The 19,475-nt window shown below is 46.1% G+C and overlaps 2 protein-coding genes across 2 annotated transcripts in view; one reads left to right on the plus strand and one right to left on the minus strand.

Annotated features, from left to right (window-relative positions):
* Positions 1-13,289: 13,289 nt before the first annotated feature.
* Positions 13,290-17,864, minus strand: LOC113465161 (uncharacterized). Its single transcript, XM_026819153.1, has 6 exons — positions 17,688-17,864; positions 15,073-17,626; positions 14,822-14,929; positions 14,502-14,717; positions 13,847-14,167; positions 13,290-13,519 (listed from the first exon to the last, which is right to left on the minus strand). The coding sequence occupies exons 1-6, from the start codon at positions 17,756-17,758 to the stop codon at positions 13,367-13,369; spliced, it is 3,423 nt and encodes a 1,140-aa protein (XP_026674954.1). The 5' UTR covers positions 17,759-17,864; the 3' UTR covers positions 13,290-13,366.
* An 821-nt stretch (positions 17,865-18,685) lies between these two features.
* Positions 18,686-19,475, plus strand: part of Scgdelta (sarcoglycan delta) — a 175,600-nt gene continuing 174,810 nt past the window's right edge. Inside the window, exon 1 of the mRNA XM_026819155.1 lies at positions 18,686-19,332. Within this exon, the coding sequence (XP_026674956.1) occupies positions 19,330-19,332 (3 nt within the window). The 5' untranslated portion in view covers positions 18,686-19,329. The remainder of the gene's footprint in view (positions 19,333-19,475) is intronic.

Below are 19,475 nucleotides of genomic sequence, written 5' to 3' on the forward strand. Positions count from 1 at the left end.
CGGGAAAGACTTTGGGATCTGGCAAACAGTTTTTCGCCGAATAGAATAACACCTGATACGAAACCGAATCAGTTCGCTCTCTAAACTGTTTGAGGTGCAAAATGCTGTTGGATATACATGAAATAGTTCGATGGTTTTAATCGCTTCACTGTTTCTCCAATACCGTTGTTAGTCTCGTATTACGTACCACGATGGGAAACATTTTACCACTGTTTTCAATGTACATTTCTGTTTAAACAAATAACGCGTGAAGAATTTATTTCCACCGTATCGACGTACAATTGCTGGCATGATTGTATCCGTCACGGTTCGTTCGACGACAAAATCTTTTATCCCATGATACGATAAGCGTAACATTCAGATAAATTTGATTTCGATTTACCGGATTCGACGTACGCGCAACATATGTCCGGAACGTCTTTTGAGAATTGACACACTCGGCGATCCACCGTTCTCCACGATACGGCGCGGCACGAAACGGATTTCGTTCTAGACTACCCTATCATCCTATCACCCGTTTCCCTCGAAGGGATAGAAGACGCCAGTGTTTTCCGCGCGATACGCTGGAAATTCCGACCAGTGATCGATCATCGGTACCGTTCTGAACGCGTCCGCGATCCCAGGCACGACGATTCCACGGTACATTATATACGTTACAAGCGTTCGATCACTTTCTCCTTCTGAGCCGCTCTGTCTAGTCCGGTCGTTAGTGGATACTTATTGAATTAAAAGTTGGGCGCGCCGCGTAATCTCGCGGTGCTAAGAACCAAATTGGCACTTAATCCCGTTAATGGAGGACGGCAACACCCCTGCGGATGATCTGGCCGGTCCGTCCGAGGAGCGCTGATCCGCCCAAAAGGACTTTATACTGTCAAATTACGTTGCAGAGTATTTCGCGAAGTAATTAAATCCCGGCCGCGAGTTCGAGTACACAGCCGTAAGCCGCTCGCTGATGAAATTGTTTAACGATACCTGGACAGTGTTGCACGCTGTTATCCATCGCTTTGGACCAATACACAGCGACGTAATTACGTTTGGTCAACTTGGACGGCATCGTGTCTCACGATTTGCGAGGCGAACGTATGCGAAATGCGTGATCGCGCGCGCGTTTGTAATTCGTTGGACAACGGAGGCCGATATTTAACGCGCGTCCGACAGGGAATCGCGTCGCGGGGTACCTATCGCGGTTATGGCTAACGACAAGCATCGTTTCATCAACGGGATCCTCTGGCACCGATGTGACGCGACGCGACCATGCCTGGAGTGCAACGGAATGGAAACGTATGGCGCGTTTACAGCGAAGCGATGAAGCTCGGCTCGCGGCGCGGTGAACTTGATAACGTTTGTTACGCGCCGCTCCCGCTGCAACGGAATAATTATTCGCCGTTTAACCGTTGTGCATCGTCGAATAGAGGACCGCTGCGGATAATATTATGGTATCGGTAGCTGCTTCCCTCTAGCTTCCTCTCTTTTCTTTTTTATTTTCTTTCACGTTTTATTCGAAGCTCGGAAATATGGAATCCGACGATGGGCGATTAAACGCGACGGAGGCGGCTGAATGGAAAACATTGAACGTCCGATTGGAATGATCAGAAGGACAATGTCAAGTTTCCGTTCTTTCGTTTGTATGTGGAGAGAAATAGAAATAAAGAGAGTTTCCGCGACTGTGGGTAATAAAATTGGAAATTAAAATTTCATCTTAACGACGTCGGTGACAATTCGGAAATAAATTCTCGAATCTCGTATCGAATGTCGGGTCCGATTGTTGATTGTTATAAAAAGCTCAATGCTCGAATGAATCTTTGTCGAGTCTCTGTTGACGATATCGATAAACGTTCACGCGGAACAAGTACGGTTTATCGATCAATAAAGAGACGTTTTCTTCATTCATTTCAATGTAGTGTTGTAACGTTCACAAGTTGTTATTCAAACTGGATTTATTCATGGCAAAAATGTTTTCCCTCTCGCGCATTCAGAAAAGTGGCGTTAATAATTTAAATTGTAATTGATATTGCGTCCACATTATGAATATTAATTGGTGAAATCAAACAACTTGTTACAATGCTACTGCCATTGATTAAGTAAACAACTGAAGCACTTTGCTGGCGCCAGTGTAATTTAATTGTATTAATCGTACAAGAAGAATCTCATTTACCTGTCAAGTGTCCGCACTGGTTCCTCTTGAAGCTGCTCGGTTCAATCGGCAACGATTTCGTCGGTTATTCAGACGATGTTGGATCGGTTTCATCGTTCTATCAGCGTCACAGGCGATTTCGGCGTGGAATCGAGCAAAAAATCGTTGAGTGTGCCGTTGCGAAGGTTCAGCAAAGGGTCGAGTGTACGGAGCGTGGGTAGAGAGAGTGGTTTAAAAAAAGGGGTTGACGAGAAATCTGGCTGGAAGGTAGCTGCGGAAGCGCGGTGAACCGAGTACGTGCTTTCCTCCGAGAGTTTGGCGCGCGACTGTGCTACTGGGGCCAACCCGGGCCACCATCAACCCTCTTATGGCTCTGTCCCTTCGTTCAAACCCCTCTTTACACCCCCACCCTCTTCTCACTGGTACTCATCTCTCCCACTCTGGATCGCGCTCCCACCAGAATTCTGAGCGTGACATACTCCTCTGTTTCCCTCTCTGGCCCCTTCCGATCTACCCTCTTCCTCCCTCGGGCTGTTGGTTACCCCTGTAGCCGTTCTTTCTCCGTTCCTCTTTCCCAACTTGTTCACCGTTCCACCCCTTCTTCATCGACCTCTCTCCAGCGTCCACCTCTCCCGCGCAGCTTCATTACAACACCCTTTCCTCCGTGAGCAGCTTCATCCCCCTTGTCTCTATACCGCCGACTATCCTACTCTCTCACCTCTGGCCACTTGCCGGGTTACCTACCCCTACCTTCCCACCCTTGCCCATCTCTCTCATTCTCATTTCTCACTCTTTTTCACGCACTCGTTACGTCTTTATTTATCTTGCCATCTCTCGACTCTGTTCCACAGACGCGTCCCGTTTCACCGTTCGCCTCTTCTCCATCGGTCCCTCGATCCTTTCTTTTGTCCTTTTATCCCGTTTTTCCCCATTTCGATGCCTCCGCCGTCCTCGCCCGCTTCACCATCACCCCGACCATGGTCTCTCGTCCTTGTTCGCCCCGCGAGCACCCCTGTCCCTATCATGCGAGCAACCCCTTCCTTTGACCCCATCGTGAAATCACCAACGATGTGGACCGCCGCGCCGGTTAGCTGGTGACGCGACGGTGCGCGCGCCGCAATTCAAAACTGCGGTTAGAAGGGGTCGTCGAAGATAAGGATGAGCCCTAAATATAGCGACATGCTGCTTAAAAGATCCTCATCCCCCATGGCTCAGCTTTTCTCGCCTTACGTGCGCCTCCTTCTCCCACCTCCGCCGCTGCGAATCCTCTTCGCACTTTCCCGCTCGAATGGCCGATAACCCGTTCGACATGCGTCATACGCGATGCATGCAGAATGCTTCCTACCGCGTGTGTCGTTAATTTTTCGATCGACTGCTAATGGTCTCGCCGTTCGAGGAAGAAGCTCGCCGATCAAACCGGAACAGTTCCTCAGCTCTGCGACCTGCCTCCCAGAATCGGTTCCGAGGAATGAGATCCGAGATGTTTATTCGAGGTAAAACACGAGCCGTAATAGCAAATAGACATCGCTTTCCGTAACCCCGGGCCCTAGACTGGCTTTAATACGAACTTGAATCCGCTGATATAACTTGGTCGTGGAAACGATATTTCTCAAGAACTGATCAAACTTTTCGAACGCATCTATATTGGAAATGAGGAAGACATTTTAATGAAATCGAAATCTGATCTCTAATTCCGTCGACGTCGCAGTCTGTCCGTGATCAAAAGTAAGGTCCCCGGCGTGCGCGAGGACGGAACCAATGGACAACCGTTAAACTCGAACGTTAGCGGAGGCAGAGGTTGTCTAACGTGCGTCACAGTGTGTGACGCGTGTATAAATAAAGATTGGCTAAGCCTCGTCCTGCTCTGTAATTACGACGGAACTAAGCTGGGTATTCTGCGGATCGGTGATCCTTGGTCCTGGGCGCGGCTACCGCAGCATCTACGCTCGGACGAAACCAATTTGGAATTAATGTAACGTCCTGCGAAATTAACCTGACGTCCGCCGCGCAGCACAACTCTCGATATCTCACGGAATTCGAAAAAATTTCGTCACGTACCAAAGTACCGAAGTACTGTTCACACCATTTATATGATGTAGAAAGTAAACGAAAGAAATTTTTTACACCCCCTGGGAAAATACGAAGTACAATAATTATTACATACCGAATCGTGAACGCGTGGAAGATGTAAAAAACCGATTGTAACATTAATACGACTAAAATGGTACTCCTTCGCGGAGCCGCTAACGAATGCGAATCACGAGAACAGCTCGAATCCAGCATCGCATCGGTAGAGATAAAGTCAAGCCGACGGGTCCACGGACAGAGAGATTACCCACGCGAGATGAGATACCAGATCGCGGTTCGTTAAATGAAAGGCGACATCAGAACAATAAGTACTCGGTGATATTTCGCGTACGTGTGCTGAACGCTTAAACACCCCCGTCTCTGTTCGGTTCCATCTCTTCTCATTAGCCCCGGCTTGCGACGTGTTTCACGAGTCATGCGCGAGGATACGCGTATCCTCCGAATTAATAATCCGTAGGAAGATTCATACACGACCGTGCTCCGTTGATGACGCGCTACTTGGAAATGGCGAAGACGGCGCGGCTTCGAACAGACGCAAGCCTTTGACCATTCTGTATCACGCGGTCGCTCGGTTTCCGTCGTAGAGGTGTAAGAAGTCTAAAGCGAAGATGAAACGAGCGTTGTACTTATTTAACGCTCTAAAAGTGATGAATATGCATGTATGTAACAAGTTACTTGTCATCTGAGAAGGAGTAGGTTATTAGAAGGGCGTAATTATGATGGAAAATCTTTGAAATTTTCCAGATGAGTCGCGACTGAGCCAGAAAATCGCCTAACGAGAAGCATTAGGGAGGCCGGCTAAACGTTAAATCGTGCCAGATTCCGAGGCGAGCGACGCGACGACGCGGACAGAAATGAAGCCAGTTCGCGGAAACGCAAGAGACTGGCATCCTATTTCGCATTAGATAACTATTGTTTCGCGAGGACGATTGTCTCCCGCCGGTGGAGTCGACATTCATACGTATGTAGGATGAAGGAGACACGTTTTAAATATTCACTGATGTAGTCCGCGTGTCGCATCCGTTGTTCTTGGTTCCGTTCGTGGGATTGGAATTGGCTGGGTATCGATCGGCTCGCGATGCTCGACGCGTTCGAAAGACGCGAACTGTCCGATTATTATATCAGGCTCCGATCGAAACATAAATAACTGCATCTAATGCCGTATGAACCGGAGCAGGCGGTATACAATTAATTCGATAGGCGAATTTCAATTAAAGTTCGTCTTGTCTTTCAGATCGCGTTACGCTGAGAGTAAAATTAATTTAGTTCTCGTTTCGTTCCTCGACCATTTGGATAGCTTCCTTGTACTTGTGTTGCTTCGTAGCAAGACGAAAGAATTAAAGTGGTGCCGCGGCACGTGTTTTACCTACAATATGTGTTTGTTGGAGCGTTCAGGACAAAGAGACAATTAGGTGGATACTGTAACACATTTTGTTCTCGTACGCGAATCGTGACTAAAAGAGCTCTAAGCGGTGAGCACGGTCGGCGACGGTAGTGTACGGACAGAGCGACGAGCAAGAAATTAGGAATAGAAAAACGAGAATAAAGAGGTACCGCGGCGGTCGAACGGGGCCTGGAGAAAGCGAGACGAAAAGAGTGTCGGCGGGCAACCCTTGCCGATAAACCGACACTATACGCCAAACCCTTTCCCCACCGGTTGACAGTTTACTCGCGGTTCACTTGTCATCGGCAAAGATACAAAGATAATTGGTCATTGGGGTATGCCAGTGGCGCGGGGGTCGGAGCGAGATAGACGAAACCAAGTACTTTGAAGAGGACAAGCACTTTGAACAGATTTGCTTTGGCCGTTGTTTCGGCCCTGGTATTTTAGTTTAGATCAAAAGACTGACGCTATTGGCCAATTCAGCCGTATCTAAGCTGTCGACTCTCGGCACCTGTCTCTCTCGCTCTCTCGTCATCGTCGGTGTCCATGGTCCGCGCCATCGTGTCGTCCTGCCGCTGTCTATTTATCTCTAACTACGTTTCCACGGATCTCGGGCCGATCCACTCGCCGTTCGAGTCGGACCACTCGAATTCTCTTGCATATATGGAGGAATATGCACTACCGGCGTGACCCTAGTTACTCGTCCTTTGAGACCGCGCATAATTCCTGAATCCGCTGATGCAGCCGCGAAAGGGACACATTGAAATTGAGCAAAATTATTTGGCGGCCAGGTGTCGTCACACCGAAACGTTAATATAATTTTCTTCACCGCTTGATTAATAGCCTGACCTTCTGGTTAATGCATTTAGCTAGTATCCGCGTCGTTCAGTCGATTTGTGTTTAAGCGAGATGACGCGGGCGAGGACAGCTGCGGAACTGAATACGAGATTCTTCTTTCATCAAGCGACTAGTGAATTATCGTCGAGTTTAATTTATACAAAAATCGGGTGACGTTGCAGTCCTGAACATAATGTCAAGGAAAGGAAAGGCGAAGAAAGGGAGGAGAGGTAGGTAAATCGAGGAGTGAAAACGGTGGTACGAACGACGAGATTCGATAGGCGGCACCGTCGGCCAGGCGAGCTCAGGACAGACATGCATGGATCACAGATTTGCATCTCAATGGCAAGTAATATAAATTACACGTAATTACCCGGCCGTTCAAGAGAGTCCTGAATTTTATTCCGTTCTCTCCATATTTCGAACGAACCGCCGCTACGCGATGAGATCGTCTTCGATTCTGCCCGGCAAGCTGATCATTGGCAGGAGCACATTTTCGGAATTGCATACGTCTTGCAAATTTTTATGAATATCGCAGATATTGCAGAATTTTTACATTTATGATCGAAATTGATTCCTCGGTGGACAATTGTTGGCGAAAAGAGTGGCCTCGGTTTTTTTATTTGACGCGTCAATTTACAATCACAATTCGCGGTGGGCGGCGACCACGTTCCCGAGTTACAAGAAAGTTTTTTAACCAGTTAAACCATCCAATTATTATCCGCGTTTCCCAACTCTAATAATAAACATCAAGCGCGATAACGAAGCCCATTCCAGACGCCAAGAAGCTACGGTGGTCGAGCGATTCCTTCCAGTAACCTAACTAGAACGAGCTCTACTTGTGTTTGTTGCATCGTCCATTCTATAAAACCGGTGACACGCCATTATTTCTAAACAACAACGTAAAGCCCCGCGACGTGCTTTTTTTCAGCTAAGCAACTCCTTTCATCTCTTGCAAATCACAATTGGAAACTTTAATTGTTTAAATAAAATCATTCTCCGAGGCCATAAATTACGAGAGGAAGGGAATCTAATAAATAAACAATCGCTCGTGTCGTTCGAATTAAAACTAAAATGAACGCGGTGAAACCTCATTTCGGGGCAAGTTCGGGATCACGCGTAAAGAGAATGCGGGGGTTGTTCACGGTCCTTCGTTATTGCCCGTCCGGACGATAGCATCTCGCGTGGCGTTTAATCTTTTAAGTTTTTCCTTGAAATGCTCGACGGCGCAAGTTTTCCAGTTTGCCTGGGAGGAAGTAAAACCCGGCCGAGGCAGCCGCTAACTTGGACGCCCCAGCTCTTTTTAATGTTTATGCTTTCGAGGCGCTTAACGCCGCGCCGTCCGCCTCCCAATGAATATGGCTATGTACGAGCCGAGCAAAGAATTTCGCTCGCTCCGCTCGGGCTCGCGACCGAGATAATTAGAGAAATATCGCTCAATAAAATTCGCCCGATGTTCACGGCCGTTCCCGAACCGTTCCGTCGGAGGGTTTGCGAAGGGTCGGGCAAAGGTAGCCGGTGCGCCTCCTTTGCACCTGATGCTTTCTGCAGCCACCTTAAGGCCGCCTCTGCTATTTCGCTACAGCCGGCTCCAGCGATGGCACGGTTTACGCTGAAAACATGCATGCTGAGCACAATCGAAACTTGGCCAAGTGCCTGCCAACGGCTCAGATTAGTCGAGCCCGGTTACCTTCCACGGCATGGAGAAACACTTGTAATTACACGAATCACAGAAGTTTCTCTTACTTGGATTTCAATCTAGATCCACGCTCGCGCGCAGTAATGCGTAAATGTGTGTCGTTTCAACTTGCAAACAGATAATCTATTCTCGGTCTCTCGTTCCGAGATCGTTCCCGGCAAGGTTTTTAACTGCTACGTGTACTTCGCCAACCCTTCCGTTCCTTCTTCGACTCCATTCACTTTCGTCGAATTTTGAGTTACAGCGCATGAGACGAGATTTAAACGACAGCATTTTAATGAGACTGCCACCGGACGCGCAGAAGCGAGGGTGGACGACGAGCAGGAAGACGCGACGTCGACGAAACAAGGATTCCGAATGGAGTAGCTACCGATTTTAGAAGCTATAAGTTAACTCCGACGCGCAATTATCCCCCCTTTAGCCGTCAGCGACCCTCTCTATCATCGTTCGCCACGGGATTCCTACCGTGATTCGATCCTGCAGGGTTATATCTTCTGAAAATGACAAAAAAGAAGAGGAGAACCGCGGAGCGAGCAGGGCTTTCCGGGACCTGCCGTTCACGGGCTTCGCCCTTTTCAAAAAGACCATTATTTCGAAATTGTACAAGTACCTCGATATTCCCTATTTTCGCTCGCGACCGAGCGAGAGATCCGCGCGCGTTGACTTTAAAAGAACTGCGAAAATTGTTAAATTTTCACTACGCGCGGTATGTGCTTGGTTTCTCTATTCAACAGGTATATCCAGTTCTCTATTTCGTCGACAGAGTTTATAAAGGGAGAAAGAGAGGAAGATTTCATGCTCATGAGGCATTACTTTAGCCGAGGAATTTTCTAAAGAAACTTTCCTCTCTTCTCAAAGTGGTTAAAATAAAACGTCAGAAAATTATCAAACGGTTCTACCTCCAAGCGCCTGCAAGTTTGACGCAAACAATTTGTGCAGCCCCTCTCTAATGAATTATAGGAGCAGGCGATCTTTGTAGGTATCATTCCGCCCAATTACTTCGTCGAAAAATTCTTGAATATGCATTTTTTTTTGCATTGCTCGATTCCAATTTAAATGGTGTTTGGTTACATCATTGTTAAAATTAGCCTACGCGAGGCAGCACATTTTGGTCATCCACGATCCAACTGAACTGAAACGGCAGTATCCTTGAACACGCCGTAGCGTGACTCGTGCGACTGATATCGGCGTGCAAAGTAAAGGCTTTGACCGTGGCTACGTATGTAAATATACTTTGCGGCGATGCCAACGCGACGTCGTCCCTGGACAAGGGCTGCCTATATCGATCTAGTAGCGCACCGCCTCCGAGTCTCTTTACTCCTCGAAGAAGAAGAAACAAGTCGGGTCCGTCGAGGATTCGGAAAAAGATGACGACGCGTCTATTCGGATACCCTATGAACGGATCGGACCGCAATCGGACCAACTTTCGCGTTCCTTTACATGTTATTTCTTATTCACACTACAGATGACGAATATTTGCATTTTTTAACCTGATTCGTCGAAGGTAGAAGCTTAGGGATGTTCGGATAACACTCTAATTATGAATTTCCAATTTTTTCGGGTAAAGCGATACAAGCTTCTGGCTCGGTGATTCGAACGGGCGCTCGATTAAAATTAAACGAGGCCGGGTGATCGATCGACGCACGGTTTTTTGTGGCACATAGCACTGTGTGCCGACGAATCGCGTCCTATTTACGGTCGACTCGTAGGCAACGCGAACGGGCGGTCGGCAAGACCGAGGGTCCGGTGTAAAGGGCTAAAAAATAGGAGACGACGATGACGACAACGACGTTGCAAGTAGATACGTACATTCGTCCGTGCGCGCAGGGGTTTGGTGTATCCATCTGGAAAAACGGCTGAAACGGCCACAACACTTTACCCTGTGCTTGCGTCATTACGCTCGCGCACCTTTTCTTTCGCACTTGCCCGTCTAATTGCTTTCGCTTACACGCCGAGTGAGGGCAGGGAGTCGCCGGCGCGTCACGTGCACGACAAACAGTTTTCAATTACTCAAAACCAAGCCTCTGGAAAATTTCCCTTCTTTCCCCCTTTGTCGAACACGGAATCGTATAGAACGTACCTTTTCATTTCGTTCCTCCGCGTCTTCTTCCGCGAATCCACAGTTTACAATAACAGTAACGCGGCGAGATTTCATTGTCTTTTAACTTTTTACGGTCCGTTGCGTTCATCGCGAGATAAAAAGGTATAACACGCGACTCGAGGGCAATCGCGTTATCTCTCGATAAGACTGCATCGTGAAAACGTGTCAGAGGAGCTTTGAAGAGCAAAGGTTGAACGCAAAGTTATTTAATTACAATGTGGAAATTTCACGCGAGACCGATAGCGGATGCGCGTTGCGAGGTTCACACGGCGATTAATCGTACGATTGATCGCGTACGGGCCAGAGTCTCGACAGCACGCGACGACGATCGACGTATCATCGGGTCAAAGGACAACGAGAGACTGACCGATCCGGCGGTATGTCGTCGACGACGGCACTACGGACATCGTTCTTTGACAATAAAACGTGACGCACGTTCGAAACAGAGAAAACCCGCAGTTATGTCCAGCGTGCCACGGCTGTTGTAACTATGACACGAGAGCAACCCGTGACGGGAGCGGCCTTCCGGGTGAAACCGGATGCTCGTTCGATGTCTATTACGCCTCGCTATACAACATTGTGCAATGTCGCTGAGATTCGTTGAAATTTATTTGGAACCCGAAGAATCGTGGACGTTCGTTTAACTTTGCGCAAAAATGTCGTTCCCACGTCTTTTTAAATACGAATTTAGCGCTGGATTCCTCATTTCGCGTCGGTCAAAGGCGTCTTCTCTTCTTTCCTCGTTTTCATTTAACCCGACGTACTCCTTCGCCCCGTCCCTCATTTTCTCTTTAACATGGCGTATTTTTCGTTCGCTTTCTAGACGTTATAGACTCTTGAAACCGTACAACCCGTTTATTATACGAAGCCCGTAGGCATCTCGCGTCTTCTTGGCGATTCAATCAGCAAGTGTTGGAAAAAAGTGTTCTCCCGGCCTCGTCTCGGGTCTCCCTATCTAGAAAAATTCGTTCAGACCATCGGAAGGGGCGCACTCGTTACAAGGGGGGACGGACTTGTTTTCGCCCAACGGTTATTTCTTCATTTTCCTGGACGTCCATTAGCTTATCGAACAAAAGGAGAACGTAATATACAGCGGACTAATTCATTTGAGCGCATCGACTGCGGCTATTCTGTTTTCTTCCCTTTTTTTTCATTTTCATCGACCGCGGAGCCACGATGAGAAATGTTGAAATTGGTCGAGCGGACGAGGAAGATCCCGTGATACCGAAGCTCGGACTTGTCTGTTGTGCACACTGTCACAAACTTGACTGACAATAGATCGAACTGGCGCGCGAATGGCCGGCAGGAAGCGCTTCCCATTTCGTTTGTGAATAGGCCACGTACCCGCTCACACTTTTCGAGTCCTCGTGTTACGTACGTATGCACGTACAGCTGCATACGTTGGAGGAACGTAGCGAACCGGATCGGCCTAGAACCACGCTTGCTCCGGGACCTATGCGGCGTAACAAAAAAATCGGTCATCCGATTTGATCATGATCGGAAGCGTTCACCATTCACGGAGACCAAATCGATCGCGAAACCGTTCGATTTTCGCTTCGCAGTCTCGCTTTTCGCGGTTGAAAGTCGCGCCGCGCGCATAAAATGTCGCGGATTTGCATAACGTCGCGCGCGTACTGAATCTCGATCTTTTTCGCGGGAAATTCACACACACGTGCACACGCAGCCGACGAGTGGAAAAAGAGTCCGGTTGAAAAGTAGCGATTCGAACTGGTGACGCCGCGCGGACTTTTTAAATGCAAACTTGATCGCATGAATAAAAGATTTTGGCAAAGGGGCTCCAAGTACACGAATGCCGAATGCGATCTGACTGCAGCCTCTAGCCGCGTTACCAGCCGTAATTGCCGACGCAGAGCGAACACGGATTATCACACCGCACACGTTCGCGTACACGCATCTTCTCATCTTTCTTTTTTTCACTATTGCCACCTCGCAATTATTTCCTTTCGGCTTGCAGCTCGCTGGCAAGAACAAGGGAATCCGCAGGGTTCAATCACCGCGCGGCGAGCCTTTCCGGAAGGTTTAAATTGAAGTAATTAAAATCTGAGTGCAAAGAACGGGGCGGGGGTCAGAAAGTTGGCTATTGTCAGCGGTGAGCGTGCGCCTTGTTAAATTTCTCGGTCGAGCGCAAGTCTCTATTTCAAGCGGAGCGAAACGGATGGCCAATGGCCAATGATGACGCGATCCGTCTTTCTTCCGCTTCCGCGGTTTCCTCCTCTTGCTCGTTTCCCTCCGTCGACTTTTTCGGTGCCTGCACCTCTTTTGCTTCCTTTTTAGAACCCCTCTCCTTCGCGTCTCCTCGTCTCATCGCGTCGCCTCGTCCCTTTATCCCTTCGTCCTTCTTCCCGTGGACACTATCTCATGGGAAATCCCTCGAGAAGGTAGCATAAAGAGCGACGCAACTAACGTGTATAAAAGAGACTTGATACGGATGATTTTCAGGGAAAATCTTCCTAGACCTTTTTAAACTTTTTAAAATTTAATTAACTAATTTGGTCTCTACGGGTCACGTTTTTCGATGCACGAACATAGCTTTCAGTTATGCGCGAAAAAAGATGAGACGTCTCTTTGTCTCGCTCGGATTTTAAGTAGCTCCGACGTTAAGACGGTGATTCTATGACGTATCCCCGCTGTCGCGGCCAGAAGGCAACAAAACAGCCGGCACTGCGTTCACGGCTACATTTCCAATATTCTCTGACGTCTCGTTTGCATTATGTCGCTCGCGGAATTATTGACATCGACAACGGGGACGATTCGTTCGCGGTCAAAGGAATCGGTTTGGATTGACATCGGATCGTGTTATTTGCTATTTATTATCGTCCGCGTTGAAAGCACCCGCCGCTCGTTTTCATTTCGCAAAGTAGGCGAGCGAACGTCGTTAATCATCGTCCTCTCCAATGGAAAAAGAAAATTAAGTATATTCCAACTTGGCGAATTCTATATTCACTTTCCTGTTATTGTTCGTAGATGTTTTATACTGGCTGCGGTATTTCATTATCAAATAGCATAATTTGTTAAAACATTTTAATACTTGGACAAAGATGGATTTGCTTAATAACGAGACACTGAATACACGAGAACAGACGGTTTAAAAGGACGAAAGAGTTACATGACATCTTCTCCGTTGACCGCCACCCTCAGACTCTCAATTTGAGCGATGTCCAGCTCTAAATGAGCGAACGTTTCGTCCTCCTCGATCTGTCTCAGATCCTTGATATCCATTAACGCGATTTTCCTCAAAGCATTCGGCGGCGATACCTGTAACGTAAGTGGATGATAAGAGGATTCTGGGTGCGTAAGTAGATAATGGTCTAATAGGCGCACGACAAGCTACAGGACAATAATTATTCACTTTCAAGTATCGTAAGCCGTATCAAACGGTCGAAGCGTGAACAAATATTTTCAATACGTAAGATACCGTAAAACAAAAATATGCTACAAAATTCGTATGATCAACCTATTGTTGGAAACAACAATTAAAAACTGAGAGTCGAGTTTCTGCTATCCCTAACGAATCATAAAGCTGATTTTGGCTATTCTGCAGAATCTACGCAGAGACGTCATGCCGGTTAATAATGCAGTTACCTCCGGATGCTGTTGAAGCCATTCTACAAAGCCCAGCACGCTCCTCAAGTGCGTAATATCTTTCCAAACTACTTCCATCGTCTCAATATCCTTCGGCACGTTCTCGCATCGTAACCATCTATTCTCGACCTGATTATTGGGTGGCACGAATCGAAGCTTCCAGGGTATCGCGGTGCCGAACGCTTTTATTTTCGCCGGCGTCCTTTCCGCTTTCACGTCCTTCATCACGTGTTTCTTCGTCATGTTAAGCTTGCCCGCTTCGGGACAGTTCCTCGTTAAGGCTACTTCGGCGGGGACCACTGGCATCTCCTGGATCAATACCTATTTAACAAAAAAGGAGCAAAAGGAGGAGGTGAGAACAACGAATAAAGTATTCAGATGCAATTAAGCAGGACAGCTGAGCAAACTTTTTCACCAGCCTCGAGAAAGGAAAGAAAATCCGTCGCACCTCGAAGCGCGCTGCTCAAAGCAATTAGAGTCCGGTCTCCGATATTTAGCAATTAAGCATCCGAATTAAATATTCGATTGCATGTGCTGCGAGCGAGTCGCTTTACATCGGTAAACGTTGAATAGATTGAAAAATAGATTCAAGGAGTGACACGCGAAACACGACCATTATAATTATATACATTTAGTATTTAGATTTATCTTTAACCTGCATCGCTCTGCAAGCTTCCGCGCTGAAATCGATTTCGAACATGTCCCGGAGAACTTGCTCGTCAATTGCGTTATCCGTTCCGCCTAGAGTTTCGACCCACTGGCAAAAGTCCTGGCATATCCTCTTCATCGAGTTGTCGGCTCTCATTTCAAGGGTGGCATCCGGATCGTAACCCTCGAGATCGCGTTTCGTCAATTGACGCCAAGTAACGACCTGACGGCGCAAAATACGCTTACCTTTATATTCCATCTTTATGTATCCTTCCTTTAGGATCGTTAGGGTATTATTATTCTATCACTATGAATCCGATATCGTACCTTGCGTCTCGGTTTCACCAGAAATAGAGCGTAAGGATTGTATCTACGATGACCTACTTTCCCCTTTTTCCTTGGCGATTCGGTATCCGTCAGCGTCGGTGGATGCACCTTAATTGATGATTATAAAAAAGAGGCTACCTTTAAAGAGACGAACTCAAGTGGAGCAACTTGTTAAAGTATAAATAGCAAGTTGGTATCGTAAAAGCCACAGTGATATCCTCGATCTGGAGATGAAAAAGGAATACGAGTACCTCTAAACTGTCAAACGGGGATGAAGCCTCCTCTTCGACGCTTTCTCTGTGATACACCTGACTTTCCTCATCTCTGCGTTTCTTTTTCTCCTCGATTTCCGGCATCCCGAGCACAGGAGCAACGAGATTGTACGTTTTCAGGGGAAAGATTCGTCTCAGGAGTCGGGGATTGCAGGGAGGTGGCTGATTCGTGGAGAAAACCAAGTTAGAGGGAAATATATCGGCATGCAAATAACGTTTAGAATCGACTAACAATCTAGTCAATCTCACGATCCTGTCGTGTTTTACTAAATCGTCGCTCTTAGCTTGATTCAAAAGACGTTCCGAAAATTCTTTGCACAATGCTTCCAGCATGTCCAACGGCGAAGCGTTCGAAGCTGCGAGGCTCCATAAAATTTCCAAGACCTCATTCATACGCGTGAGCGGTAATTTCGTGTCCTCGATTCCCGAGAAATCGTACGAAGTTTTTGTAAAATCATCGTCGCGAGTCGTCTTCAATTCACGTAACGCATCCTTTGACGCGTCCGATTTGTTAGAGACGGTGTCCGTTGATACGGAAAATCTCGGGAAGCTGGCACCCTTCTTGAGAGAGTGTCGCTGCTTTTCTGTACGTGCTTTCGCTTCCTCGAGCGATGGTTTCCCCACGAAAGACTTGGCTTTCGTTAAAGGCTGCGGCCCGGCTCGTTTCATTCCCTCGTTCTCGGTTTTGTCTCTTTCGTAAACACCTTCGGGCACGGATCTCGGTTTCTCCATTACGTCGTCGTAATCGTCGACCGATACTCCTTTCTTCGAAGACGCCGATTCGAGAAGCTGGATTCGATCCTGCAGCGTCGTTGGTTTCCTGTTCCTCAATGCTCTCAGGTGCTCCAAACTGGGCCTAAAATTCGTGGGAGCGTGGCAAGGTACCAAATACTTGGGTTTCATCTGCTCGTCGCCGATCGAAACGGCGGTCGATTCGTCCTCGTCTACGCTCTCGCTATGAAACGTGGATGGTAGCTTCATTCGTTGCAGAAGCAAAACTTTAGTAGAACTTATTGCTGTGGGATTGTTAAGGATCGTCGAAGTTGTGACATCGGCTTGCTGATCCCTTTCAGTTTTCTTCATAATCGTTTCATGTACGAACCCTGATTCCAGGATACTCTTCTGTTCTGACATTTCTGTCTGTCCGTGTTTTTCTTGAAACGAACAGTCAACTTGCGTACAGAGTCGAGTCGCGGAAAAGCAGGATTTCTCATCAAACGTGATGTTTTTCGTTTTCACTTCGCGACATAAAATTCTCTCTACTTCGTTTTTAAAGTTCGGTACGATAGCTGAAGTAGAGTCGCTGTCCTCGGATGAATCTTCTTCATAATCTTGACGTAAATCCACAGTGTCCTCTATAATTCTTCGCAAGACGGTTCTGGGTAAAGATGTTTTTCGTTCCAAAGGAATTTCAAACGGTTTGTACATACAACGAAGGCATCTGTCACAGTTTTTTCTCGGATAGCTGGATAATTCTGGAATCGATGATAAAATCTGACTCGAGGAACTCCTCCAATCATCTGGATACATGAATTTAGGACTGGGTCCTGAAGTCGAACGCGACGAAGTGAAAATAGTCCGCGATTCTGTCTCATTGGACTTCACACTCGAACATTCATTAGGTTCTATAATATTTTCTTCAATAATCTTAATTTTTACAGAATCTTTTGTTTCATCGCATGATGATGATGAATCAGTACTCGATTTAAAAACCCGTTTCTGTTGCAAATAGTCGATAGTACCAAATTTAAAATTCGGATTTCTCTTTCTTATTAAACGTTTCAACGTTTTCTGAGCAAAATGAGCGGAGTACTTCAAAAATTCATCATCTGTTATTTCCTTTTGGTTTTCTGTCCTGATTTGATTCTCTATTCTCTCTTTAGGTTTTGTTTCGGAAATTTGACGTCGATCTCTGATCTTGGAATTCTTCTCCTCTAGGACTCTCAACTCGTCCTGTAATTTCTTTAGAGTTAATTGAAGATCTAACGTTTTAGGAATGTTCGTTTCAATATACGGCAAAGACGGCGAACTTTCGCCTTGTACTTCAGCTCCATTTTGAACATTGAAAGGAGCACGAATATCATCCACTTTGCGATAGCGTATACCCCTGGAACTGGGTTGAGGATCGGAAGTATCTAATTTTGGGATTCGTACAACTTTAGGCGATGCAAGATTGCACTTTGTATCCAGAATTTTTGGTCCATCTAAAAGTGCAACCTTCAGTGCCGATTTCTTTTTGATGTCATAATTCGATTTAGATTTCGACTTTGCAGGGAGCAATTTGTGCAAAGAATTACTCGATACTTTACAATTATTTGTGTAATTCGATTGAATATGCGAAGCACTATTTCCGTCAGCTATGTTATTGTTCTGAATGCCTAAATTAACGTTATAAAGTAATTGAGAATCATTTTTGGAAGAGGAATGGTAAGGTAATCGAAGGAAAGGATTTCTTACTACAATCAATTTCTTCTCCTCATCGTCACAGAATTTCTCCCAATACTCCTTCGATTTTTTAACGGGATATTCCCATCTGTCGACGAACGAATCTCTTAAAATTCATAAATCTGTTTCTTCAAGATCCACGTACATACTTTTTGCCACGAATTCTCTTGCATTCTGTCCTGCACTCCGGTCTGCACACCGATGTACATAAACTACTCATGGTCGCAAGAATTTAAGGGAAATATGCGTTCACGTTAATACCACATAAAATGTTTGTAAACAATTTTATTTTCTACGACCGCATCGTGACATCTGTGAGCTTCGTTACCCGCGCCTGATGTTTCGACTATCGATCAAACAAATTTCAACAGAGTTCAGGACCTGCGTACGCATGCACCGAGAACAACCCCTATGATAGGGGTTGCTTCGGCGAGAAGGGAGAAACGAGGATACCGTACGAAGATAGGTACCTTGAAATTCCTGTCTGATCAATGAACGGTTTAACGCTACCAGGTGCAGTAATAGCAGATTTTCTACGAATTCTTATCCTTAATAACATTCCTATCCGAGACTTGAACTAAATCTGAGATTCTTCAGCTGTTAATTAAATTAATTACATTGATAGAAAAATAAAGAAGGAATTACTTATTTCATTGTCAATTAATATATTCGTTTATGCATGATACATATAAATTATAATTAAATATTAAAAATAAATTATATTAAAAGATGATTCACGATCGGTCTTCTATCCGATATAGATAAAATATCTGCTAAATAAAATATTCATACTACCGAGGAGACGTTACGAGAGATTATTAAAGATTGATAGCACCGAAGTGGTATTAGATTTATTATTATTAAAGTCCCATATGACTGCTACCCTTTAGTAATCTCTCCTCGTTGTGCAAATTGAAAAAATACAACGCGTATTATTTTGCTCTTAAAAGTAAAACGCCAACAAAGTATAAGTGTAAACAATATTGAACATTGCAAGTGTGTGACCGATTTTTTTTAAAACAAGCCGGTTCGCGCGTTGCGTCACGTTCACCATTGTACGCCCTCTTGTCGCAGCGCGTCGCCACCTCACTAGCTGCCGAGCCATGGCCGGAGTCGGTAACTGAAAGTGTTCGCGGCGCGTACGTTTTCAACTTTTCGCGTTCGTTCCTACGAAAGAAGTTTGCGTTTTTCTTAATATCCCTCGTCGTTCCGTTACTTAGTTAGTTAATACTTTACGCGAGAGTACAGTCTTGGTTTTGCGAAACGTGTATAAGAAAATTGCGACATGTTCGAGGTTATTTTCCACTTTCGGAGTGCGCCAATGAATTGGGCCGTGTGTCGTGTCTCAAAGTCGCGCCATATTACATTTTCTTCGTTTCGGTAGTCTTTTATGGGAGTCTGCGGTGTTCGTTACGCGGTGAATTCACGGGAAATTCGTGATACGATGTTCTAGGTCTTTCGTTCATTTCTCGAGTTAACAAGCCGGTACGTGTTCGCGCTCGATTTCCGCAGGTCGCGTTGCGTCGTAAACAAGGTCATGAACGGAAATTCGGCGCGTTATACTCGTGGCGTGGTTTGATTTATTAAAAGGACCCCTCGGGTCAAGTTTCGCCGAAATCCGTCGCGTATTTAATACATATGCAATCGTGTGCGCGTTACTTAAGTATCTACGTCAGTAGTGTCTCGTCCTGTGCAAATGGAAACGTCAAAGTTGCGGTCATCGTAGTTTCGGAGTTTCTGGAATGGCAACTACGTATTCCATTGGAGTGGTGCTGATCGTGGCCAACGAGAATGGTAAGTACATGTCACTGATGACACATGATGTTTCCAATCGACTCGAATCTAATTATATTATATTAATAGTCGATTGATATTATAAATATCAATAATAACTTTAATAGCATTCATCCGATAAATGTGAAAAAGTTTTACTTCAT

The sequence above is a fragment of the Ceratina calcarata genome, unplaced genomic scaffold (genome assembly GCF_001652005.2).
Source record: "Ceratina calcarata isolate Rehan_Ccalc_2016 unplaced genomic scaffold, ASM165200v1 scaffold147.2, whole genome shotgun sequence".
Lineage (NCBI taxonomy): Eukaryota > Metazoa > Arthropoda > Insecta > Hymenoptera > Apidae > Ceratina > Ceratina calcarata.